The 24,069-nt window shown below is 35.0% G+C and overlaps 5 protein-coding genes across 6 annotated transcripts; 3 read left to right on the forward strand and 2 right to left on the reverse strand.

The window, feature by feature from the left end:
* Window positions 1-2,282: 2,282 nt before the first annotated feature.
* Window positions 2,283-4,302, reverse strand: LOC111022032 (Protein phosphatase 2C family protein). Its single transcript, XM_022299223.2, has 4 exons — window positions 4,031-4,302; window positions 3,596-3,950; window positions 3,292-3,515; window positions 2,283-2,678 (listed from the first exon to the last, which is right to left on the reverse strand). The coding sequence occupies exons 1-4, from the start codon at window positions 4,211-4,213 to the stop codon at window positions 2,493-2,495; spliced, it is 948 nt and encodes a 315-aa protein (XP_022154915.1). The 5' UTR covers window positions 4,214-4,302; the 3' UTR covers window positions 2,283-2,492.
* Window positions 4,303-6,259: 1,957 nt separating this feature from the next.
* LOC111012487 (BRISC/BRCA1-A complex protein) lies at window positions 6,260-8,835 on the reverse strand. Its single transcript, XM_022286655.1, has 3 exons — window positions 8,483-8,835; window positions 6,930-7,088; window positions 6,260-6,776 (listed from the first exon to the last, which is right to left on the reverse strand). Exons 1-3 carry the CDS (start codon window positions 8,738-8,740, stop codon window positions 6,420-6,422), a joined length of 774 nt encoding a protein of 257 aa, XP_022142347.1. The 5' UTR covers window positions 8,741-8,835; the 3' UTR covers window positions 6,260-6,419.
* Window positions 8,836-9,971: 1,136 nt separating this feature from the next.
* On the forward strand, window positions 9,972-12,288 carry LOC111012350 (stress response protein). 2 transcript variants are annotated; one of them, XM_088119731.1, is made up of 3 exons: window positions 9,972-10,161; window positions 11,128-11,246; window positions 11,780-12,288. In XM_088119731.1, the coding sequence occupies exon 3, from the start codon at window positions 11,797-11,799 to the stop codon at window positions 12,187-12,189; it is 393 nt and encodes a 130-aa protein (XP_087975857.1). In that variant the 5' UTR covers window positions 9,972-10,161; window positions 11,128-11,246; window positions 11,780-11,796; the 3' UTR covers window positions 12,190-12,288. The 2 variants fall into 2 exon arrangements, with proteins under 2 accessions (XP_087975857.1, XP_022142164.1); XM_022286472.2 differs by lacking the exon at window positions 11,128-11,246 and having other exon boundaries at window positions 9,974-10,161.
* A 2,316-nt stretch (window positions 12,289-14,604) lies between these two features.
* Window positions 14,605-18,780, forward strand: LOC111008644 (NADH-ubiquinone oxidoreductase 20 kDa subunit). The gene is made up of 2 exons (XM_022281392.2): window positions 14,605-15,064; window positions 18,258-18,780. The coding sequence occupies exons 1-2, from the start codon at window positions 14,658-14,660 to the stop codon at window positions 18,490-18,492; spliced, it is 642 nt and encodes a 213-aa protein (XP_022137084.1). The 5' UTR covers window positions 14,605-14,657; the 3' UTR covers window positions 18,493-18,780.
* Window positions 18,781-19,815: 1,035 nt separating this feature from the next.
* LOC111013211 (SNF2 domain protein) lies at window positions 19,816-23,783 on the forward strand. Its single transcript, XM_022287620.2, has 5 exons — window positions 19,816-21,037; window positions 21,723-21,775; window positions 22,342-22,508; window positions 22,622-22,773; window positions 23,082-23,783. Exons 1-5 carry the CDS (start codon window positions 20,287-20,289, stop codon window positions 23,465-23,467), a joined length of 1,509 nt encoding a protein of 502 aa, XP_022143312.1. The 5' UTR covers window positions 19,816-20,286; the 3' UTR covers window positions 23,468-23,783.
* The last annotated feature ends 286 nt before the right edge of the window (window positions 23,784-24,069 follow it).

Genomic DNA, 24,069 nt, shown 5'->3' on the forward strand with positions numbered 1-24,069 from the left:
GATGGGTAAAGGAGATGCTATCTGGTACGACCCTGTCTATCATTCATCCTATATGTGTGCTGGATAAATCTCTTTTTTTTTTTTTCTTTTTTAACAAATGAAAATTCTAATCTCTGTCCAACTGTTGTTAAAAAAAGTTAAAAAATAAAAAAAATTTACCCCAACTTACCTCATTAAATCAAAGTTTCAAATTGTGGCTATTGGAAAAGGTAAATTCTCATATTTTAAAAAAGTGTCGATGAAAATATCAATAAAATATATGAATATTTCTAAACATTTTATGAAAATAAAAAAATTCATAATAAATATTATAATTAACGAATAAATAGTTTGAAAGGAATAGGATAAATACTTGGTTGGGAGAAATTACGATCTTTTCCAAATCAAAATTCAATTCCTTTATTTTTTATAATTAATTATTTTGATTTTATGTATATTTTTGTTCTTCATTTCTGAGGATTCTTTGTTTTTATTATTCGTGTAATCAATCTCTGGAATTTTTTTTTTCTTTGAAGCAATCTCTCTTGAAGAATTGATGTATGTATGATTAAAAGAAAACAACACAATACCTTTCTTCTTCTTCTTCTTTTTCTTGATTCTATTTCAAATGAAATGATAACCCTATGAATATTATAGTTGTCATCCAATTTAGATTAGTGATTTCTTAACCTTTCAATTTTGATGCATTTAAATCAAATAGCATAAATAAAAATGTATTTTTAATCTGGCAAAAGGAGATATATATTAAATTTGTATTAACAAAATACAATCCAAATAAGATATTAAGGAAAATCATTCTTATACTATATTTGGAAAATAAAATGAAAAGTTGCATATCAAATTTATGGTTTGAGTATAATTTCTCTATTTTTTGTTGACATGTTTTTTTTATTTATGTATTAATTACTCACATCACATTTTTAGTACACTTACAGTAGGTAGGGGTGGAAATTTGAATCCATTATCATCGATGACATATACTCTAATCAATTAAGTTATGTTTGAATTGACGCTTAATCATATCACTTAATATATGTAGTTCCATTAATGTATACAATAAAAAGATAATAATTTTTATGATAGATAAGATACGGAATAAAACATTTCAAATCCGTCGATCGAAACATAGCTCAATTGATTAAGATACTATGTTCGATTAAGAGGTTGTGAATTTGAATCATGTCTCCACGTATTGAAAAAAAAAAATAAAGGTTTAAAAAATAACAAAATAAGAAAATCGAGTTATTGGTACGATCCAATCACGAAAAATCAGTACTAAAAAAAACACAAAAAATCCGATCCACCGGCATCAATTTTCCCAATATATTAAGTTAACGAATGTGATATATTTTGATAATATATATATATACAACTCGTAGAAATAAATATTTTTATATTTTAAAACTTTATTTGATTGTATTTATGATTGGTTTTAAATACTGATTTTAAAAAATTTTGTTAATCTGATAAGCAAAATATAGGTTTTTCGTGTTCTTAACTTTCCCAATACTGGTAATTTTGTACGTGCACCTGCCATTTCATTATTTATTTTTAAGTTGTAAAACATCAACTAAAAATAATTTTATATTTATTCGTGAAATCTTCTTCATTTTGTAAAATAAATAATTTCTGATTAACATGGTTCATTTCAATAATAGAATGTAAATATTATTTAGAATTTAATAAAAGTAATTGAATAATGAAAATCATAAGCTCTGATCACTAATTTTTTAAGTTTAAAATTATATATAAATAATAAATATATTAAAAAAATCGTTCTTAACGATTCCACTTTTCAATATAGTAAAGATTATTAATAGATAGAGACAATCCACAGTACACAGTAAATCGAAATCCAATGTAAGACACAGTGGAGCACTTGCCCAAGTTTCCTTTGGCGCGGTCAGGGTTTGATTTTGGCTTCATGTATTTCTTTGTTAAAATTTTAAAAACTAAAATATCTATTTTATCTATTTAAAAAAAATAAAATAGATATATATACATTTGTCCTATTTTTAGTCTACTTGTTACGGGCACTTTCAAAGCTTAGTTTATATTTCAATTTATACGTTGTCATTATATATAACCAATATATAAATAAAAGTAAAAAGTAAACGGGTGATATACAAAAGTAAAAAAAAGAATTTGGGTAACAATTAATGTCTAAATAAGTTCATGATTTTTTTACGAAAAATTGTCATATTTACAAAATTACAATTATATTGTTGCATTTACAAATATGACAACATTTGAAAAAAGCACGTCAATGACAATATTAGAGATATAAAAAGTATATTCTCTCCCATTCACCCATCAAATTCTCTTCATGTTTCCATTTCCACTACATATTTAATATTTATTGCAACAAAAACTATTATCCAGTACTGTGTATCGGACATGGCCGTACTAACGGCGGAGACTCAGACGGACGGCAGGTCTATTTTGTACGGAGGCCGGAGTTCCACCACGACCACCGCAGAGTTTACGTACGTTCAGTTTTCCCTCTCGGCTTGGTTCTGTAAAAACAGCCAAACGACGGTGCAGTCGTCTAGTTTTGAAGAAGGGTAGCGTTTCCAAGCCTCCGCCGCCGCCTCCACCGCCGCTTTCGCCGCCGCTTCTTCGTTCTCCGCCTCCCACACGATGGACACCACTTGGTCGTTGCTTAGCACGTCCCAAATCTGGAAAATAAATACCCAAAATTCCAACACATGAATTAAGGTAAATCTAATTATCTTTTCCTAAAAATTGCCCAACATCATCCAATCTAACATCTAATAATGGAGCAAACAAATTATATTATGTGTTAATTTTGCCTCTAATTTTTCAAAATCAAAGTATTTATTTATTTAACTTCAAAATGTCTAATTACTTTCACAAATTTCAATCGTGTATTCTAATAAGTTAAATGAGTATTTTATAACACAATATGCACAAAATTAAAAGGCACGAAACTCAATATTGTATCAAACCTGTTCAAATACTAAGAAATGACAACTAAGGGGGCATAAAAGAAAAGAAGCTATAATATATAACGGTCAATTTTCTAAATTTTATCAAATATTTGGATCATAATTAGGAAGATAAATGTAAAAATAGAGAACTAAAATAAAAACAACAAACTGTCAAATTTTCCATAGTAGTCACATATAAATACGTTTCATCCGTCCGTCAAGTCTTATGTATTTTCAATTAAAAGTTATCAAACACGTTGGATCGGTTAAACACAAAATTAAAATAGATTAATCCATGAGTTAAACATGTTTTTAGAGTTGAAGTTGAGGTTTAGATTACCCCATCAGTGGCGAGTACGATGAAACGGTCGTCGGAAGTCAGACGGCGGTGGGAGACGTCGGGGAGAGCAATAATGCCATGGTTTTTAAGAGCAAAGTCTCCAAAAGCTCTGGACATGGCCAGCCCCGGCGCGTCTTCATTCGGCAGCCACACCCTCTGTATATGCGGCTCTTCTTTCAGCGCCAACACCCGTCCATTATTCCTCCTTATTCTCTCCCCTTCATCTGCACCCACAATTTTCACATTATTTGCAAAAACTTAGATGAGTTGGGTACATTTAATTATACGACGGGATCTTACTTACCGGGTAAACCAGGCTTCAGATCAGTCGTTAACTGAACGGCTTCGATTCCGCCCTCGCCCATTCTCCCCAACACCGCCCTCGAATCCCCCAAATTACCAATTACCAAATCTTCTCCCTCTTTTACTGCAATTACAGCCGTGGATCCACTGCACCAGCAATCCAGATTCTCATGAAGCTTAATCTCCTTGTCCATCACCTTAAACGCAGTAACAAACTGCTCTTCGCGATTTCTTTCATTTATCTGCCCAATCAACAGCAAAGGGAGGCGATTTTTTACCATGTTGCTGACGACGTGGCCGTTTTTCCCGTGCCCATCAAAAACTCCGAGCAGGGCCGTGTTCTCTGCTCCGTAGTTCTGGCGAAAACAGAGTTCAGAACAGAGACCAGTGTGTGAAAATGGAAGCGAAACGCGAAGAGGGAATTAAAATTAATTACCTGGTAGAAAAAGGCTGCGTCTTGGTTGATTCCTTTGGCTCCTTGCTTGGAACAGATGTAATCGAGCTTCTGAATCCCACAGATGGAGCCGTTTTGTTCGTAGATGAGCTCGTTTCTGCAAATAACGCTGCCTTCGGTTTCATGGCGAATCTGAGAAGATGCAGTGGATATGCAGATTCCCATTTTCAACTCACAGAGAGAAATTAAAATAAAAAGAGATCCAACTTCTGTGGTGGGGGAAGTTGAAGAAATGACCCTCCTTTTAATCAAGGATTCAATGGCCCTACATGGCGCAGATTAGCAGAGTAAACAGAGATATTATATTCCTTTGGAACCTGCCCGTTGACTCAGAATATTTCTTTTTGCCTTCTTCACATTATATTAAACGAAAACAAAAAGCTGAATACATCTTCCAGTTGGGGTTTGGTTTTAAAAAGTTTTAAGTTTAGTTTCAATATTTCCTATTATAAAGCTTTAGATGTGCCTAATGACCAATTTAAGTGATATTGGAAGATAAATTCGAAAATTTTATGTCTTTAAGCGTGAAAATTTATTATCTGACTGTGTTTGATTTTTTGACTAAGATAGAAGGTATAATTAAAAGATGACATAGATAGTTAAATTGAAACTTTGATAAATTTTGGGGAGGAGGAAAAATGAGTAGAATACAAAATATATTTCATTGACATTAGGTTTTTTTTTTTTTTAAGATCAGGGACAAAATTAAAACAAAAGATACTTTTTTTAGCCACAGTCAAAGAATCAATGGAACCGACAAGCACAAATGAAATTAACATTTACAAGAAATATGAATCATTTGTCGAATAATAATAATGAGGCAATCCATACGCTAAGTAGTTATTTAGTCGGAAAAGCAATTAACGGTTGACTAAGAAAACAAATTACAATTTAGTTTTTTTTATATATAAGTTTTGGGGGAAATTTTGTAAAGTAGCGAAGGGAATTTAATGAGAAGGAAGAGGTGTGTGGTTAAGTTCTATAATTTATTTATTGAATTCGGACAGCAAAGAAGAAACGAACGGCAATCAAATGGTCAATTTTCCGGAATAAATAATTGCCAATTAGTAGATAATTAATTGATTAATTATTATAATTAAATTAACGAATGTCCAATAATGCACGAAAGGGGCCCACTTTGATAAATCAGAGCCGTTGATCGGGCTCAGCCGATGAGTTTTCTGAAAAGGAATCTTTGAAATTGGAGATGACGTGGATCCACTCACAAGAAGATTGAATCCCACCAAAGTATGGGGAAGAGATTTCGGGTCCCACTTTCCTATTCCAATGTGATCTCATCACAATCTCATATCATGCATTCATATTTCAACACCAATAAATTTTGTTATTTTCTTCCCATTATAACAAAATTTTAATCGCAGTCGATAAAAGAATACTTAAATATTTTTCTTTACATTTTTCAATTAATCTTACACGAAAATTTTAAGATAAATCTGACATACCTTCTAATTTAATCACTTTTTATTGTATAGTAATCGATTCTCAAATACTTAAACTATAACAGCGGTGATCTTTTTCAAGTTCTTTTTAGATGATTAATCTCTCAAGTATATTTTTGAAAAATGGTTTTTTGACCCACGTATGTATTTATTACCAAACACGATGTTAGGGAGATAAACTAAAAATACTCTAAATTAATAATTTTTAAAAAATATTTATAGAAAAACAGTTTATTTAAAAGTCATTCCAAACACACGGCAAGTTTCGAGTATTATAACTTAATAATTATAACGTAACACTCGGGATCAAATTCGTAAGCAAAATATAAACAACTAATTATAAATAGAGAGTCAGGGGTGGCTATATAAGCAGGTGAACTTTAAGTTGACGTGAAAGGGCGCAATGGTGTAGCTTTTGGGATGATCAGAGAGTTTTTCCTTTTTCTTTTTTGGTGTTGAAAATTGATCAGATAAATTTAGTAACATAATTGGCCACTAATTTAGAAGTTGACCAAAAATTTTATAACAATATTCTATCATTTTCACCAAAATATAAACCCAACAATAATTGAAATCAGAGTGCCAAGTGGCAATCGCTTACCCATTCAATCCAAATTCCTAAATTTCCCTATCAATTATTGGAACAAGCTTCTGATATCAAGCATTAAGTCAACTTTCTGATACCAAAATAGGCTTTATCAAATATGTAATGTGGTTCATCAAAATATAGGAACATTATGAGCAAACAATCTAAGCATACAAAGATGATTTTGATACCATTCCACGGACGTGGTCGTCTCTCTCGTCGTAAACATTTCCTATGTACATTGCACATCACTTAAATCTGTTACAAAAAAGATATCGAACACGAGGTACAATTAAGCTACAAGATCACCTAGCCCCTAGGCATTTCACTGGCTGGTAACAGGGACGACTTCGTTGGTAGGAACTGAATCGGTGGGTGGTAATTTCTTTGTAAGAGGCTTTGGTATGTCGAGATCATCTAGCGAAATTCGTTGTCGAGGGTGTGATAACAACAGACACATGCAACGGTAAAGAACGCGTGCTACTCCCTGACCACTCTCGAAAATGTAGCCTTCATATTGGCTGACATGGTCGAGGGCATCGACTAAGGCATCATACACCTCCTGGGGGCAGTTGTCGGGTCCGGGCTTCTCGTGGAGGTAAATAACATCTAAGGTGAAGAGTTTTTGGTTCACGGGCCATTGATGTTGGGGTCGTGTCGATGATCTGCAGTAGATAAGAATCTATATGCAACAAAACGTTATGATGCATCCATAGAATCTTTCAAATATTCATTGGAACATATGCTGTCTCTAGGCTAACTCATTGACTCAAACAAATGACAAGTTATTTGAGCTGAAGCTAACAAATAGGGACTATATGTATAATGAGCATACCAATCTTAGAATACGATTTTGAGCGGTCGACTTTTTTGCTTCGTGGGCAGCTAACCGGAAAAGACTGGTAAGATCGGCATGACTGCAGGAGGAAGTAGCAGAAAGCCCCCTAACTGCAGCCTCTGTAGATGGAATATCACTGCTGAACTCTTTTTTGAGCTTCAATCATGAAACCATGGATTAAAAGCTGACGTTTCATTGAAGAAAAATAAATGCTATAAAAGAACTAGACTTTTTAAAGCAGAATCTTGAATAAATTTTCCATCAGTACAGAGGGATTAGCAACTTAGTCTTCATATGGAGGGCAAGAATAACACTATAACAGTATGACACAGTTAAAGATCCTCAACCCACCCATAAGTAAAAATACCATAATAGTAAGATTTGTAATTGTTACTTGTTACTCAAATATAAACATGATTCTTTTAATAACAAGTAGAGACTCATAACTATAAAGGAGAAAATGAATGATAAATGGTCAAGGGCAAAAATCATAAAAAGTATAGAGGTGAAGTGAAAGCCCGCTCTTTCTTGCATCGCAGCACAGGCAACTTAGGTTTAGGGGCCTCCAGTACTAGCAGTTAATCACAGCGAGCGAAAGTTAAATGAGCAAGAAAGAGAGGCTAAGGAGAAATCAGCTACATGCAACAGGAATCTCCATGCCTGTTTCCATGTTCCACTACATGAGAAGCACCTTCCAAAGAAAAAGACTCCAAGAACAGATAAATAGAGATAATTGTCATTTTTTCTCCCTTAAAATACCATCCGTATTGTACCCTTTTCACTAGCTTATTATGATACTACTGTAGTACAACACATATTTTGTTCAGGGTCAGCATAGATTGTACTATATTGCCAAGATCAAAACAATGCCTCTTAACAAGAGTTAACAGAGTGGAAGGGAAAATGTTAGATCAGCAAGTTAGAGTTATATTCTACAGTTCAAAGTTGATAATCGAGTGCTTGTTGGATAAAAGAAGATAGACTAATAACAGGAATTTTCATTATCTGCCCACATGCCACAGCTTCAACAAGAATTGAGGAACTAAGAGGTGAATCACATTCACATTGCGCAAAACCTCAAAATCCCCAAACAGAAAAGTAGAAGGTATTTTGCTTTGATTCAGCTATAGGGTGGATTATTTACTGAATCACACAAAGGAAATATAAGTAAGAGGAAAGCTTTTTACTACGAGCTGGGTCGGAAAAACAACTCAGATAGAATCTCCAACACAATGTTAAATAAAACCTGAGCTGCAGAAGAATTTTAAACTGCAAATTTCCAACCGAAGAACGACCCCCAATTTCTGTAGAACCACAAGAAGTTTCTCTGTATCTATACGTCGACTCTTGCTATTTCAGTTCACCAATTTAGGTAAATAAGTAGAATGATGCGCGACATGCTAAAATCGAAAGGGTAACCCCTAAAAATTAAACTGCACGAAACCTAAGAAAGGGGGACAAACCCCAGAAATCCCGTCCCCCAAATCTCCATTTCTGAACAATCAAAACAAAATGGGGGGAAAAAATAGGTCATGGGGATGGGGTATTACCCAAATAGCAGATTTGGCGATGGTGGTGAATGCGAATCGGTGTTCAGGATTGATGGAGAGTTTGGCGTGGACGAAGAGGAGGATTGCTTGCTTAATGGAGTCCATTCTGGTGATGGGTCGGCCATTGGAGCCGGTGGTTTTGATCTCAATCGAAGATTCAGAGTCGACATCTATGCAGAAGAGAATGTCCTCGTTGCTTATCCTCGATGGTTTGAGTGAGTACCGGCTTCTTCCTCTGTCCCCCTCGATTGCCTCCATTGTTGTTGTTCTTCGGGGTCGATTTTTGGAAATTGGAACAAAGAAATCGGTCCGGTGTCGTGTCTCGTTAATTATTTCAATAAAACAGAAATTAAATGATAGGTCTCTACCCACTTTCTTTCTCTCTATGAATTCGACAGTTTTCAGTTTGGCTGAATTACAAGTTTAGTTAAAAATGTAAATCTAAATCTAGGAATGATATCTCAAATTTGAAAATCACTTTGATAAGAAATTAATAATTTCATGTCTCTCGTAAATTTTATGATCAATTAGTTATAAATTTTAAACTATTCAAAGGTTAAATTGTCACTTTTTTTTTTAATGATTGTTACTAATTTTAAAATATATAAATATTATTATAATTAAATTTTAAACTATTCAAAGGTTAAATTGTCACTTTTTTTTATGATTGTTACTAATTTTAAAATATATAAATATTATTATAATTTAAAGTTAACATCGTTGGTGGAATGAAAATATAGATACTAAAGATATTTTTAACTAATTTTTAATAATTGTTTTCATATTTTATCTCTTTATCAATTAATAAAAGTTGTAACTTTCTAATTAATTGTTTTGTAATTTTATTGATTTTTATTATTTATTTACACCACTAATAATATTTCTCTCATAAAAAATCTATACATTTTTTTTTGAAGAAAGAAATATTTAATTAAGCCGTTTGAAAGGGAATCCCCTTTTACAAGATCCATTAACCAAGAGGGGAAGGGAAACTGCCATAGACACGTGGATGAGGCCGAAATTGCCCATTTGGCTAAGGAATGCGCACAAAAATTACACGAGGGGAGAGTGCATGAAGGAAATTGATTCGAACGCTAGGGCTAACGATTGGATTTCCATAATCCAATTCATTTCTTCTCCCATCGAAAACAGATCTCCTTGAACGAGGCGAATGACTTCTTGGCAATCAGATTCTACAACCAGGTGAGTGTAACTCCGTGAGGCAGCAAGCTTTAGAGCTTCCAAAATTCCTCTGATTTCGGCAAAAAGAGGGTTCAATGGCATCGGCAGAAACAGTTATATAATTGTATAAAAAATCTATACAATTAGTTGATATAATTTTATTATAAAATGTTACGAATTTATATTATTTTTATTTTGAAACATTTAGTTTGCTATTATTATTATTACCAAAATAGCACTTTACATATATTTATATATTTGTAATTTTGTATATAGTAATTTTTTTCCGAAACTTTATATATATTATGTTAGGGTTAGGGTTTTCAACTTTCCGTATCCTCGTAACCGAACTCTCACGATTTCATCTTCCACTGTCTCACTGTCTCACTGTCTCTCGCCTCTTTCAATCTCACGATCTTCAGGAACTCTTGCCTCTCACACTTATCTCACTGCCGCCGTTCGTTCGTCGCCCTACGCGCCGTCCGTCGCCTCTCACGGTCTCATTCTCATCTCTCGTATTTATTTCAGAGCTATTGTGATTTTTTTTAATTGTGAGTGAATTTTTATGGCTGCTCCAGCACTGAATTTGACTACTGAATTTTGAGTGAATTTTTGAGTGAGCTATTTTGAGTGACCTTTTTTGCCCATTTTGTTTTCATTGTTAAAAAATGGAGAACTGGGAAGACGGAATTTCTGGGGTTTGTCCCCCTTTTGGGTTGGGTTTATGCATCCCACGTCTGTTTCTTAGGTTTAATGCAATCGAATTTTTAGGGGAATTCTTTTTCATCATCTCAACCTTAGGAATTACCCTTTTATTTTTAGCATGTCGCGCATCATTATACTTAATTTATCTGAATTGGTGAGCTGAAATAGCAAAAGTCGACCTATAGATACAATGAAACTTATTGTGGTTCAATTCAACAATTCTATACCATTGTGTTGCAATTTTGTAGTTAAAAATTCTTCTGCAGTTGAGGTCTTATTTAGCATTGTGTTGGAGACTCTATCTGAGTTGTTTTCCGACCCAACTCTAAGTGAAAATCTCATCCAACATATTGTTGACGTATTCCTCTTTCAAATATTTCCTTTATGTGATTCAATGAATAATCCATCCTATATCTGAATCAAAGCAAAATACTTTCTACTTTTCAGCTTGGAAATTTTAAGATTTTGCTTAATGTGAATGTGATTCACCTCTTAATTCCTCAATTTGTGTTAAAGCTGTGGCCTGTGGGCAGATAATGAAAGTTCCTGTTAGTCCATCTTTTGTCCAACAAGTACTTGATTTTCAACTTGGAACTGGAGAAATATAGCTCCAACTTGCTATCTGACATTTTCCCTTCCAATCTGTTAACTCTTGTTAAGAGGCATTCATTTGATGTTGGCAATATAATACAATCTATGCTGATGTACAAAATATGTGCTGTAGTATCCTAATAAGGTAGAAAAAGGTTACAATACAGGTGGTAATCTTAGGAGGGAAAATGACAATTTTCTCCATTTATCCGTTCTTGGAGTCTTTTTCTTTGGAAGCTTCTCATGTAATCGAACATGGAGGTTGGCATGGAGATTCCTGTTGCATGTACTGATTTCTCCTTAACCTCTCTTACTTTCTCTTTTAACTTTCGTTCCCTTTGATTAACTGCTAAAACTGGAGGCCCCTAAACTTAAGTTGCCTGCACTACCATGCAAGAAAGACCGGGCTTTCACTTCATCTTTATAGTTTTCATCATTTTTTCCTTTCATATTCATCTTCTGCTTTATAGTTATGAGTCTCTACTTGTTATTAAAAGAATCATGTTTATATTTGAATTACAAGTAATAATTATTTTATCAAACTTCTTGAAATATATCTTGGTATCATGGTATTTTTAGTTAAGGGTGGGTTGAGGATCTTTAGCTGTGTCATACTGTTATTCTTGCACTCTATATGAATACTAAGTTGCTAAACCTCTGAACGGATGGAAAAATTATTTAAGCTTAGCTTCGTATACTGAATGCTTGGGTTGCAGTATACCTTTTTTAGGGCTGATTGGGAATCAATCTTGATCTTCATGTATATTTAATGCTTGGATTGCAGCGAATAAATTATAAGATTGTGTACTCTCTTTGTAGCTTATAATATTATATAAATGCCAAAAAAGAAATCTTCCAAAAAGCCTAAGGAGGTGCAAGAGAATGCTGCAACAAAAGAGGAAAAGCCCGATGCTGTGGTAAAAGAAGAAAAGCCCCCTTCAGCAAAGAAAAGTAGCGAGATTGATGAAATTTTTGCTGGGAAGAAGAGAAAGAAACCAGAAGTTGAAAAGGCCGAGAAGCCAAAACTAGATACATCTGATAGACCGAAAATGAAGAACAAGAAGAAGCGTGAGACTGTGTCTAAAGATGGCTTTTCAGATCCACCATCGCGGTCTAGAAAGAGGACAGGGGATGGACTTGCTATTTACACCGAAGAAGAATTGGGTTTTGGCAATGCAGATGCTGGAGGCACCCCACTTTGCCCATTCGACTGCTCTTGTTGCTTCTAAACATGTGTTCAAATTTTCTTTTTTATGAGGTTGCTTCACTATCTGGTAAACTTTCTGCTTCACCATCAAGTTGATTAATATAAAAATTTCAATTTTGAAGATGACTTTAGCACTTAATTTGTTGCCATGAATGTGCACTAGAGGAGGCTATTAGTTTTGTAGACTTGTAGATTACAAATTATTATGAGAATATAATATTTTGAATACTTGTCCGTTACGGATAAGTCGATTCCTGTAGTTTAAGTTGGAATTTTTTATGGGATGCGATAAAAAATTGAAGATATATTTTTTAACTCAATAAAATTTCTACTTTATATACTTTCTGTGTGTATTTCCCACATTGTAGAGATTGCTGAGATTGTTTTTTCTTTTTACTGGTCTCCTGTTGAGGTAACAACCAGTATTTTCTAATACAGTCATTCTGACAAAATTATTCAAAGTTAGAATTTTTCTCTTAACTAAACAGAAGGATGACTTTCAAACTCATACAAGAGTACAAAAATATTTCCATAAATTCAAAATTCATTTTCCTTTCAAAACATTCATAAAAAAAAGATACGAACAAATCAAAACTTTAAGTCTTTAAAATATTTAATACAATTTTCAAAATTTATCTTCAAACTTACAAACTTTTATTTAATCAAACTCAAAATCCTTCAAAAGAAAGTTTCTTTGGTACAATTTTCAAACTTTCAAATAACTAAATAATGACATTACACTCTAATTTATGAATGAATGATACCGGAGGGGAAGAGGAAGCACCAAGGGGTGAATGCTGTTATGATTAGTCAAAATTAGAAGACAGTAATGATCATGAGTGGCTCATTACCACTTTGAAATTAGTAATTCTTAATTTCAATCTTTCTGTCATTTGTTATCACAGTTGTCATCAGGGTTAGTAGCTTAAAGTCTCTCCAATGGTAGGCTGATGTTAGCCAAAATTGTTTAAATAAAATTACAATCTTTTTCCATTTTTTACAAAATCAACTGTCACGTAGACTATTTGCCTTAGCCCATGATTTGTCTCATGTGCTGTCATCAATACAAATCAAGACTCGTTTCAATTTAGTTTTACCACTTGTTTAGATCAAGAAACTTCTAGAAATAACTTTAAGTAAATGAAGTTATATTTATTTGATTGTATATCATTATTCACTAGAAAAGAAAAGAAAACAAAATTTTTACAGGTTTAAAACAATTAATTTGCTATAAAACTTTCAAAATCCACCCAGGAAAGTTTTTTTTACCAAACGTAGCATTAGACTTAATTTTAAATAAAATTGCAAGTAGATTAGTATTACAATATAATTTAAAAACAAATTAGTTCTTTTTTTTTTCTTTGAAAATTTGCCCAAACCTCATCAAAACTTTCAAGGATCAAAGACCAGAACCCAGAATATGTTAATTATATTTTCCAACACCACACACCATCATATCCATAAACAAGGGTGGCAGAGCTTTGCAAATCAATATTTAACTTAATTAACATAATATACGTACGATCAAACAATGTTTCTGAAATTAGGAAAATGTTCAAATCAATTTGGAAATGAATACACAATTTCGCTGCTTTAAATTTGGAGGAAACCATATAAAATAGTGGCATCCCCCAATCGTGTTCAGTAGCTCATTTTAGGCACTGTGCAAAAGGTTGCTTGTTGTATAATTGAAGAACAAACACCCGTGTCTGACTTGAGTGCCGATTCAAACCATAATCAAATTGATTAAGTTTTCAAGAATCAGTTAACCTAGAAAATCCCTTGACTACTTCAAAAATCTAAAGAAAACGAGATAAAATAGAAGATGATGGGGGTTATAGAGAAATTTGGGAATGTCGACCGGGCATTGTATCTTGAAACAACTGATGAGTTTCAAGGATCTTCTTCCGGTAACCAAATATAGGCTCCATGCGGCAGACGAATCGCCACCAAAACGGCGCCTGCTGCTGACTCGATTATGGAGCCATTTCCGAAGAACACTCCCCAAACATACACAAGGTTTATAACACAATCGAAAAATGTTAAAAAACAGCTTACGTATTCAAGATCGATCTCGAACCCATTTCTCTAGATCGAACAAAAACGAGAGTAACCAGAGTTGAAGAAGAAGAATTAGAAGATAATCCAACCTACGCAGAGATGAAGGCCACAGGGGAGATAATTCTATCGCCCCGATGGTGCAGAAATTTATAGAGGATTCGTAAAACCCTAAATTCTGAATACGAATTTACCGAAAAGACCGGGGATCTCTGATCGTAAAGCCCATTAGTTGTAATTGGACTTCTGAATATTGGACTGGGCTTTTAAATTCGGGCCCAGATTTGGTGCGACACATCGTTTTTATGCAGCGCCAATGGCGTGCCACGTCAATAGACGGAATAATAGCGATTTGTAAATTCTTTAATGTAATTTTTGTATTCATTTCTGAATTGTTCATTTCGGAAGAGTTCTGAATCTTGATCCGTGGCAATGGCGGTCGTAAGCCGAGCTTCCAGCCGAATCCCTCATCTGCTTGCCGCTCGGGGAGCTCTCTCTTCTCTTCATACCACAGCCCCCGCTCTGTCTTCTGCCTCGACCGCCTCTCCGGCGCCCTATGCGAAGCCGCCGCCGCCTTCGGCTTCGTCCCCCACGGGGCTTCCGAAGGCAGCGGAGTTTGTGATCTCCAAGGTCGACGACCTCATGAACTGGGCTCGCCGTGGCTCTATCTGGCCCATGACGTTTGGCCTTGCTTGCTGCGCCGTCGAAATGATGCACACCGGTGCTGCCCGCTATGACCTTGATCGGTTCGGAGTTATCTTCCGTCCCAGCCCTAGGCAATCTGATTGTATGATTGTGGCCGGCACCCTCACTAACAAGATGGCCCCAGCTCTTCGCAAGTTAGCTCTCTCTCTCTCTCTCTCTCTCTCTCTCTCTCTCTCTCTCTCTCTCTTATTCTCCGTAGGTATTTGTTTGCTCGACGATTTTCGTTTGATTCCTGGAGTCTCTGGACCAGACCATATAATTAATTGAATAAGTAGTTCGGTGGAAAACTTCATTTTGAGATCATTGTTTATAATTGTTCAACTCTTACAATTTCTGGAGTTTGTTTGTTTGTTTTTTTTCCAATTGTTCCTGACTGGTAGTGCACATGTTTTGCTTTTGCCCATTAGAATTTGTGAAGATATTATTGCAGTCTGTAATATTCATCGTATATTTATCTTGCCTGATCGATAGTCTGTTAACTCGAAGGTCAAAGGTTTAAACTTCAGAACTTAAAGTGGCTTGTACTACTAAATTATCTGCTATGTTTTCTTGTTTCTTGGGTCAGATTAGTTTTAATTAAATGGGGTGATTATCATGAATACGATTTTTCATCCTCTGCATCAAAGGATTTTATGGAAATTTTCTCTGCTTTATTATGAAAAATGGGTTAATTACTTTTGATGCGTTGGATTGAATGACTAAGTTCATGTATAGCAATTTGGCGAAATTTCTCTTATTTATTTTGTTTGCCTACGTTGATGAATATAATATGTTTCTGAAGATTTTTATCCCTTCGCATATGAATTCCTTGGTTTAGAAGGAAAGTTTATTGAGGTAATTATCAGCAAAGCTCTTATACAAGGTTTCTTGGCTTCATCATCGAGGCATGATTTGTGAATGAAATGGTGTTTGGGCCAATAATTCATCTATGTATATCTGTAATTGATTACATTGGAGTGGTTAAGTAAACATATGACTATTTTGGTTACTTTGAAGATGTTCCTACTTATTTTGTTAGTCCTTGAATTTGGAATGTTCATCATAAAGAAAATACTTTATAATACCGAATTGGTTCATTGTCAATGAAGTATACATGTGGTTTTTTCTCTTGACATGAGTTGATGGAGTCATTGCACTTAAGTAGGTAACTTCTTAATAATGTCAAATGGTTTTTTTTTTTTTGGTTGCCATTTTCTTCTAATCATAGTCCTATTATTACGACATCTTTTTTATATCCTTCTTTCCCTCTGTACGAATTCACTTTTCATCTATTGACATATTTTATTATATTACCTAAGCACTTTGTATGAAGGTTTCATATTATATGATGAAGACTATAAAAGTCATTTGTGCTAGTTAGGAATATGTTGGACATGAAAGTCAGTAGGCTTACAAGCATTAAATCTTTAAATAAAGAGTTGTATGTTAATGTTTATAGAATGGGAAGTTACCACTACACTGGAAGAGGATAGAAACTAATCTATATAATATTTTGAAGATAATGACTGAGTTGTGTTTTGTTGACTGTATTTTGTAGTAGAAGATTTGGCATGCATGAATTTCTGTTCCATTCTGGAAAATGGAACTAAAGCCTATAGGAACACACCAATTTAGATAGTAGTTACCATACCTAACACTAGAGCTCTTGTTGTTTAATTTTGATGGGTAAAAATTTAGTTCTAACATGACCTAGGGATCACTACATGTCATACGTGAACTATATAATTGAAAGGAATAGTAGTATGGTGGCAGACTTAATATCCTACAAGTTTCCCTAGCAACCAAATGTAGTGTGGTAGGGTCGGACGATTGTCTTGTGATATTAGTTGAGGTGCGTGCAAGTTGACCCAAATACTCACGGTTATCAAAAGAAAATAAAATAAAATAAAAAGAAGTGTAGTATTAGAAACTTGACTCATCACAATAGTAAGCAAAATTTTTAGAACTTGTGGTCTCGTTTATATGGTGGTAGTTCTCATAAATGTGGTAGACTAGGAAGTCCATTATTTTGAATGTTATAAGGAAAGTATATTGCGGGATGTTTCTCTCAAATTAACTCTTAAAACGTATATGAGGGTTGTTGTGGCCGGTGAGGTTGCTATATCAGGACACCAAAAAAGTTGCTTGTCAAATGGGATATGTGTGCACCCCACCCCCCACATTTGTTGTACTTCAAAAGGAAAAAAAATGTTTGAAATGAGATATTGTGAACTGTAATGTAGATTAGAATCCAAATAAATCTCGAAGTGTGTATGTGGTAAGTGAGTTTCAAAGACTTGATTGACTCATTCAGGAAAATCATAATTGATGGTATAGAAGCGAAGTAGGAGACCCCCTATTTTTATTTTCAAACGTGTCAAACTCCTGACAGATTATTGCAACTTTTGGGAAGGAATGGGTCTATCACTTCAGTGATGCAGGAGCATATTAAATTCAAATGCAAGCATTTGATTTTTATTTGTGTATCAGTAGTTATGACTGTTCTAATGATTAGATATCTATCTCTTGTCTTCAAACAACGTATTTCCTATGTTTAAAGAATTCTTCTAAGAGTCCTGTCCATGCTTCGCCTGGATGTTGCAACATCATCATTCATCAAACTTGAAACCTAAACTCCCTGTTGGCAGTGAGCGAATCATTGTCTTTGTTGTTTGATCTGAGAATGCTACTATAGTTCAGTTCTGATATCCTCTGTAGTTTTTGGGAATCCCACGTTTCATTACATTGAAAACCAAAGTAGTCATTTGAGTAGGTTAAAATACCACCTGTATTTATTTATTCTTTTCAATGAGATCTTGAAGAAGAATTTTACTTTACTGTTTCTATACCTTTTTGGGGCTTTCATAAAAAAGTTTCCCTTTAACCCTAAGGACGACGGCCATAGTGGTGAAGGCCTTGGGTTCATGGGAGTAAAATCCTTTGGGACCCTCCTGCTTGGAAATAAACTATCACACAGGTTGTCGTTGGTAGGGTAGTTCCGAACTTTGTGAGCATTGAAGGATTGACCATTTCTAGACATATAAAGAATAATAATGATGATGGGAAGTGTGCTAACGTAGGTGATAGAGATGACCACAATGCACTGTGTGTTTGTATATATAGAATTGAGGTTACAAAAAATATGACGAGGCTTACTGGTGATCCATTTTGGTTCCAACGGCTCTTTGATGACCCTATGCACCAGACTTTTTGTAACAGTATTTGGTTGGGAAATTTGTGTTTGCTTGGAAGTTCTAAAAATTGTAATTTGAACCCTCATGGTATTTCGATAGATGGATTCACACACCAGTCACCAAGTTATGTTTATTCTTTCCCTATTCTCTGCAGGGTTTATGACCAAATGCCAGAACCGCGGTGGGTTATATCCATGGGAAGCTGCGCAAATGGTGGTGGATACTATCACTACTCGTACTCCGTCGTTCGGGGTTGTGATCGGATAGTCCCTGTTGATATCTACGTGCCTGGTTGCCCTCCTACTGCTGAGGCATTGCTTTACGGAATTCTTCAGCTGCAGAAGAAGATCAACAGACGCAAGGATTTCCTCCATTGGTGGACCAAGTGAGAGCATCCATCGAAGTCGCGGTATTGGAATTGGTGGATGCTTTGAACTATAATAAGACGAGATGTAATACGAGGTTGTGGTAATGTAATAGAAAATTATGAGTGTTGTTGCAATAAGAATGCATAACTCCCTTGATGTTCCTTTTTATCAGTTTTATCTCCTCTTTGGTATCTGGAGCCTGTAAATGGCAAAGAATTGTGTTTCTTCAACTTTGGAGTTTACTCAGACTTACCGAATTTTTTGAGTAAATTTGAGAAATTTAAGAATATCAATTTCCTACTTTCCAAATTCCTATGTACTAGTCTGCACTTCAATCTCCTTCCTATTTTTGTTTTCCCTCTTCATCTTTTCGTATTTCCTCTTTTATTTACTAAAGGAGTTTGTATACTCTGTTTCTCCAGATCTTATTAGCTTCTTACTACTAGGAGTGTATCGGGCATGCTCCGCCTCTGCCCCCATTTCCCCATTTCATTCTTTTATCACCGCGAAATTCTCCTCAAAATTATGTGGGAATCGGATTTTTTTATGTATTTTTAAGAAAAATGCTTGATTTGCATAGAATTTCTATTTAAATTGTTAAATCTCTATTTGAAGGATAAAATTTTAAATTTTCTAAGAATGTTTTGGAATTCATAAAATAATGAGCTTTAAAATTAAATTTTACCGATCAAATTATGCATAATTTCAAATATTTGAAATTATCAGTTTTTAAATAAATAAATAAATAAATGGAGACGAAGAATGAGGACAAGAAACATATTTTCTATCACCGTTGAGGTTACAGTAAAATTTTATCTCTCACTCCTGTCCCGTAGATTTTTGCAAGGAAAAGTAACACCCCAACTTACAACTTAACATTTTTTTTTTTTTTGAAGATTACAACTTAACAAATAAATAAATAGTAAGTCCAATGTGGAATTTATTAATGAAGGACCAATGCAACTGTTTTTTTTTTAATTAATTCAACAAATCTAGTTTTGAAGAAGCATTTTGTTGAACCCAATGAATAAATTATGCATTTAAACAAAATCGTTCGAACAACACAAAAAATGTAGGTTCGTTCGTTCAACAGATTAAACTTTAAATTTTTGATGAATTCGAAATTAAATTCACTGCTTCTTCAATTTAATTAATTTAATGATCTATAAACATTTCATGAGTTCAGAGTTCAGACTCTTCTAATTTAATGGGCTGCCTTTTATGAGTCGAATTTTGAAAACCAAGTGACTTAATTTTGGGAGTTATAACTCAACTGGATAATGGATAATTAAGCAACAAGATTATATCTAATTCTTTATTAATTTTGAGCTCAGTTTCAGAGAATCAATCTCTTTGTCAGTTTCCAACCGCTGATTATTGGTCCGATTTGAGAATCATACAAATTATTGATGAAGAAACGCCCATGTCAGCTTTCACCATGGAAGTTTCCTATCTTTTCCGTTTCTGGTTTATCGTTACGATTTCTATGTGATTTGATGATAATGGTGAGCCCAATGGTCGATTAGGAATAAATCACGGTTCCTGGTGTGGATTTGATTGTGGAGGGAAGAAAGAAATATGGTTTAATGTTTACAATATTTTAATTCGTTGCGAATTCAAAATGTTTAACGTCACCGAAATCCTTCGATTTTCCCTCCCTTTTTCGCGCTTGCTTCAAAGGCCCGGATATCTAGGGTTTCAACTCTGTATCGAGCTTCCACTTCTTTCGGCTTTCTACTAGACTACCCCCTCTGTTATAGCACTGGTCAAAAATTCATCTCAGATTCCACTTCCATTTGATTTTGTTGCTTAAAGATGAACGAAAGCCGATTGAAGCTCCTCGCACTTCCAAACCAACAAGACCCTTATGCATTGATGCTCTCAGATTCCATCGAGCGGTTTTTCGATGAATATCGAAAAGGGGTTACTGATTTCTCGGGCTTCATTCCGATTTTCTCTCGTTTACTTAGGAATTTGCCCGACCCGCCGGTGGCAATCGTATGGTGTTACTCTGCTCTGATGTTTCACACGGCTAAGTTCGCAGCCCGAGATTCCTCGGAAAAGTTGATGGCTGTTAAGGATTTATTCCAAATGCTCGTTTCTTGCACGGCGTCGTCCTCTGCGTCGAAAAGAATCGCGGTGCTGGCCCCTGTAATTTACACTCTGTTTGATTTGGTCGTTGAGAAGAAGAAGTTGAAGGAGGAGGCTGAGAATTTGATTGACGGGATTGTTAGTTATATCAGCATTTGTTGTGGTCGAGAGTCCGAGGAAGACGATTGTGTTCTGGGGTTTGGTCCTTATTTTCTGGATTTGGCCCGAGTCTGGATGGTAGACAAACCTCGAGAAGACTTGAAGGGTTTCCTCCCGCTTGTTAGCCATGAAATCTGCGAAAGCATTAGTATCGATGGTGGGGTGGGCTATTTTGCTGGGATCGTTATGTACCAAGCTTTTTTGTTGAGGCTGTGCATGAAATTTTCCTCTCGGATGTCAATGGTAGAGCTGCAAAATGAACTGCACAGCCGGGCAGTCCAAATGATAGCTGGGTTTCGTAGCTGTCACTTCTATGGTGAGATTTGATTTCAGTATTTTCTCTTTTGATATCACGAGAGGGTTGAACGACCTGGATTGTGCACAATTTATTAACAGGTCCTTTGGTTTCTGGTCAGTATGAGCATCTTAAGTACTTACTAGCCTCTCTTTTGACCAACACCACATAGATGCAACCCAGAAATTGAATTCATCTCATAAAACTTAGAAGCGTGCATTTTGTATGTATCTGACAATTGGGGGATATCATATCATTCTCTATATAGTATAGTATCTTTGGCTTTTTTGCTTTCGGTTTGGTTTACATTTACTCGATGTTCTGTTCAACTATCCACCATATCCTTCAGTTTATATATTTGATCAATGCAAACTAGATAGGTACGAAGCGTTGATGTTGTAATCTGTAAATATTGCCAAAAGTGAAGATCAGGGATGGCACATATAATCTTTTGGAGGAATCATATAATTGAGTAGATTTTTAGTAGATTTTTCCATGTTCACAAAAAAATCTAATTCTAGAAGTAATATCTCTCTATATGTGGGGTTGCACGTTCATTATGTTTTCAGGGCTTCTCTGGTTCGTATGCCCTCTACATATCTGGATGACCAAGCTTTTCTTAGCTGTGCTCTTATTGCATCCGATCTTTTCTCCTATTATCATGAATCTGGGTGATTGTTATCTGAAATCTGTTGGTGCATATCAGATATTTTCCTCAGGATGCTGTTGCAGTCAGTTTTGCCAACTACCTATTTATTGGTCAGTGTTTTTTTTTCCCTTCTCGAGTTTCTTTTACCACGTTTGTTGTAGTATAATTAAATGAGGCAGCAGTACTCTTAAAAATTTATGACTTCCCCTTGAGATGTAGTCTTAGATTCTGCTATTTCTGCTACTATCCATCAGAGACATGCCCATGATGGCTTAAGCTTGTTCAGATACATCTGTGAAGTAATATTTTGCTCACTCACCTTGATTTTGGTTTCTGGAGTCATTTGGTCTTTCTTTCGCACGTAATAGAAACTGTAATAGAAACTGTGGGGCCATGATGGAGGAGCCTCTGCTGTATCCTCCCTTTTGGGACAAGGGTCAAATTCTATTTATTTATTTAGTACAATAAGGTTAGAATTCTTTGGTAGGCTTGTTTCATCATTGTTTTGTGGCCATTTGGCTCGAGAGAAATAACATAATATTTAGAAGGGTCCTGGGAAGAGAATCAGGATACAATTTCTTTTGTCTGTTTTTTTGTATCTCATTGTATATTCTTGCATTTCCTCAATGAAATCCCAGTTTCTAGTCAAATTTTACTGAACTGTTTTCTTCTACAGGGTTCTGCAGACGAAGTTCGTTTACGAGAAGTATTATATGATGCTGCAATAATAACCGAGCACCCATTCCTTAAACTTCAATTTGGAACTGAACTACCTGCTACCCATTTAAGAACTATTTGTTTGAATTGGTTATTTGTTGCTGATAATGGTATCCGGTCTTTTAGGTATAGTAAATGTAAATCAGTGTTCTAGATGTTAGTTACAGTATCTTAATGAGATCTTAGCCATACATGTAATGTAGTGAAAATTTATAATGTGCACAATCTGATTGGTGCAGAGAAACTGGTAATACGAGCAAGGCTATGTCCTACATAAATGCCTTCCACAATTCTTGTTGGCCCTCTCAGTTGATCAACTGGGCCAGAAACCAGCCAGGCTTCAGCGAGAGGATGAGTCAACCAAACTCCTCCACACCCACGGCTCTTATTGGTTTGTTTCTATTCTCACACATAGACATCGACGTGTGATTCTATGATCAATAATTTTTTTTCTAGTGTACAATTTTCATGCACTTCTCTCTGAGTGATAGTGAAGATATATGGTTCGAACTTCGAAGAACATGAATCTGAAATTAGTGTATAACTCACAACTTCCATGTCTTCAATTTTCATGCATTGTTCTCTGAGTCATGTTTTCTGATTTCTGGACAACATTGGGACTTGGCTAGGCATTATCTACCAATATTTTTATAAAATGGTATTTTATTGATGGCTGATGGTAAGTCGATTTAACTTCAGAATGGCTTCTGGTATTGGAAGATCAAGGGGTCAGGGTATTCGACCATTTGATTTCCAAGTCTCGAGCTAGAGAAATCATTTGCAAGTCAGGAGCTGCATTTTTACACCCAGCAAGAAATCCAGATGGGAAGAACCTAGAAGTTAATTTCTTTAATAATGTCACCAATGTGATGGATGAAGATGCCTCTGTTGGTGACTTTGAAATGGCTGATTCAGTGGCTACAGCAACAGTACAGGGAACATCCATCGCTTTCAACTCAAATGGTGTTGAAAGTGGAAGAAAAAGGAAAGAATGCATAAACGACAGAGGGGATATAAGGGTAAAGTTCCTTAGGCACCATCTCCATGACAAATCATTCAGTGACAACTTCTTGCCAATGGTGTAAGCTATGAATCCCATTGCTTCAGTAATTCCTACTATGAAGTTAATATAAATCTTCATATATATATAGACATTGTAACACAAATCTATGATAACTATGGAGGAATTTTGTGCCTGCTCTGCAGCCAGCCTCTCGGCTTTTAACCTTTTTTCCTTTTTTGGTAGCTAAGCGACACGGTCTCGAGATTAGAAGCTCCGAATTGACTGTGTAAAACTGTAAACTTTTCCATATGGATATTCAAGGCAAGGCCAGTAGATTGTAAACGTTGAAAGATCTGCCAATTCTGAATATGATGTTTATGAATGCTTTTGCCTGCCCATTCTGAATATGGCTGAAAGAAGAAAACAAAAAGGAAACTAAAGAAAACTAATTGCAACTTGAAAGTTGACAAAAAGGGTTTGGTGACTCAAAAAGCTCTTTTGTGTTCACTACTGCTCATGAACTGAAAAGGCAATCTTCATTTTTAATGCAAGTTTTTTGATAATGAAGTTTGAAGGTCACATGTTCTCTATGGTCTGTTCACAAGCAATCTCCACCGGTTTTTCATCTTTCGGTCTCTGTCATTGAAAATCCAAACTTTGGGGATTCACAAATTTTTTACACCC

This window comes from Momordica charantia (genome assembly GCF_013281855.1).
Source record: "Momordica charantia cultivar OHB3-1 chromosome 11 unlocalized genomic scaffold, Mcharantia_2.0 BLBB01000011.1, whole genome shotgun sequence".
Classification (NCBI taxonomy): Eukaryota; Viridiplantae; Streptophyta; class Magnoliopsida; order Cucurbitales; family Cucurbitaceae; genus Momordica; species Momordica charantia.

Bases quoted from the DNA above. Each gene is read 5' to 3' on its own strand.
- LOC111022032 (XM_022299223.2), bottom strand. From the start codon at position 4,213: ATGGGAATCTGCATATCCACTGCATCTTCTCAGATTCGCCATGAAACC. The intron at 3,951-4,030 runs GTAATTAATTTT...TGTTTTCGCCAG, and splicing joins ACGCAGCCTTTTTCTACCAG to AACTACGGAGCAGAGAACAC. The intron at 2,679-3,291 runs GTAATCTAAACC...TTTATTTTCCAG, and splicing joins TCGTACTCGCCACTGATGGG to ATTTGGGACGTGCTAAGCAA.
- LOC111012487 (XM_022286655.1), bottom strand. From the start codon at position 8,740: ATGGAGGCAATCGAGGGGGACAGAGGAAGAAGCCGGTACTCACTCAAA. The intron at 7,089-8,482 runs GTAATACCCCAT...TCATGATTGAAG, and splicing joins TCGCCAAATCTGCTATTTGG to CTCAAAAAAGAGTTCAGCAG. The intron at 6,777-6,929 runs GTATGCTCATTA...TGTTGCATATAG, and splicing joins AAAATCGTATTCTAAGATTG to ATTCTTATCTACTGCAGATC.
- LOC111012350 (XM_088119731.1), top strand. From the start codon at position 11,797: ATGCCAAAAAAGAAATCTTCCAAAAAGCCTAAGGAGGTGCAAGAGAAT.
- LOC111008644 (XM_022281392.2), top strand. From the start codon at position 14,658: ATGGCGGTCGTAAGCCGAGCTTCCAGCCGAATCCCTCATCTGCTTGCC. The intron at 15,065-18,257 runs GTTAGCTCTCTC...TATTCTCTGCAG, and splicing joins ATGGCCCCAGCTCTTCGCAA to GGTTTATGACCAAATGCCAG.
- LOC111013211 (XM_022287620.2), top strand. From the start codon at position 20,287: ATGAACGAAAGCCGATTGAAGCTCCTCGCACTTCCAAACCAACAAGAC. The intron at 21,776-22,341 runs GTCAGTGTTTTT...TTTCTTCTACAG, and splicing joins TGCCAACTACCTATTTATTG to GGTTCTGCAGACGAAGTTCG. The intron at 22,509-22,621 runs GTATAGTAAATG...TGATTGGTGCAG, and splicing joins AATGGTATCCGGTCTTTTAG to AGAAACTGGTAATACGAGCA.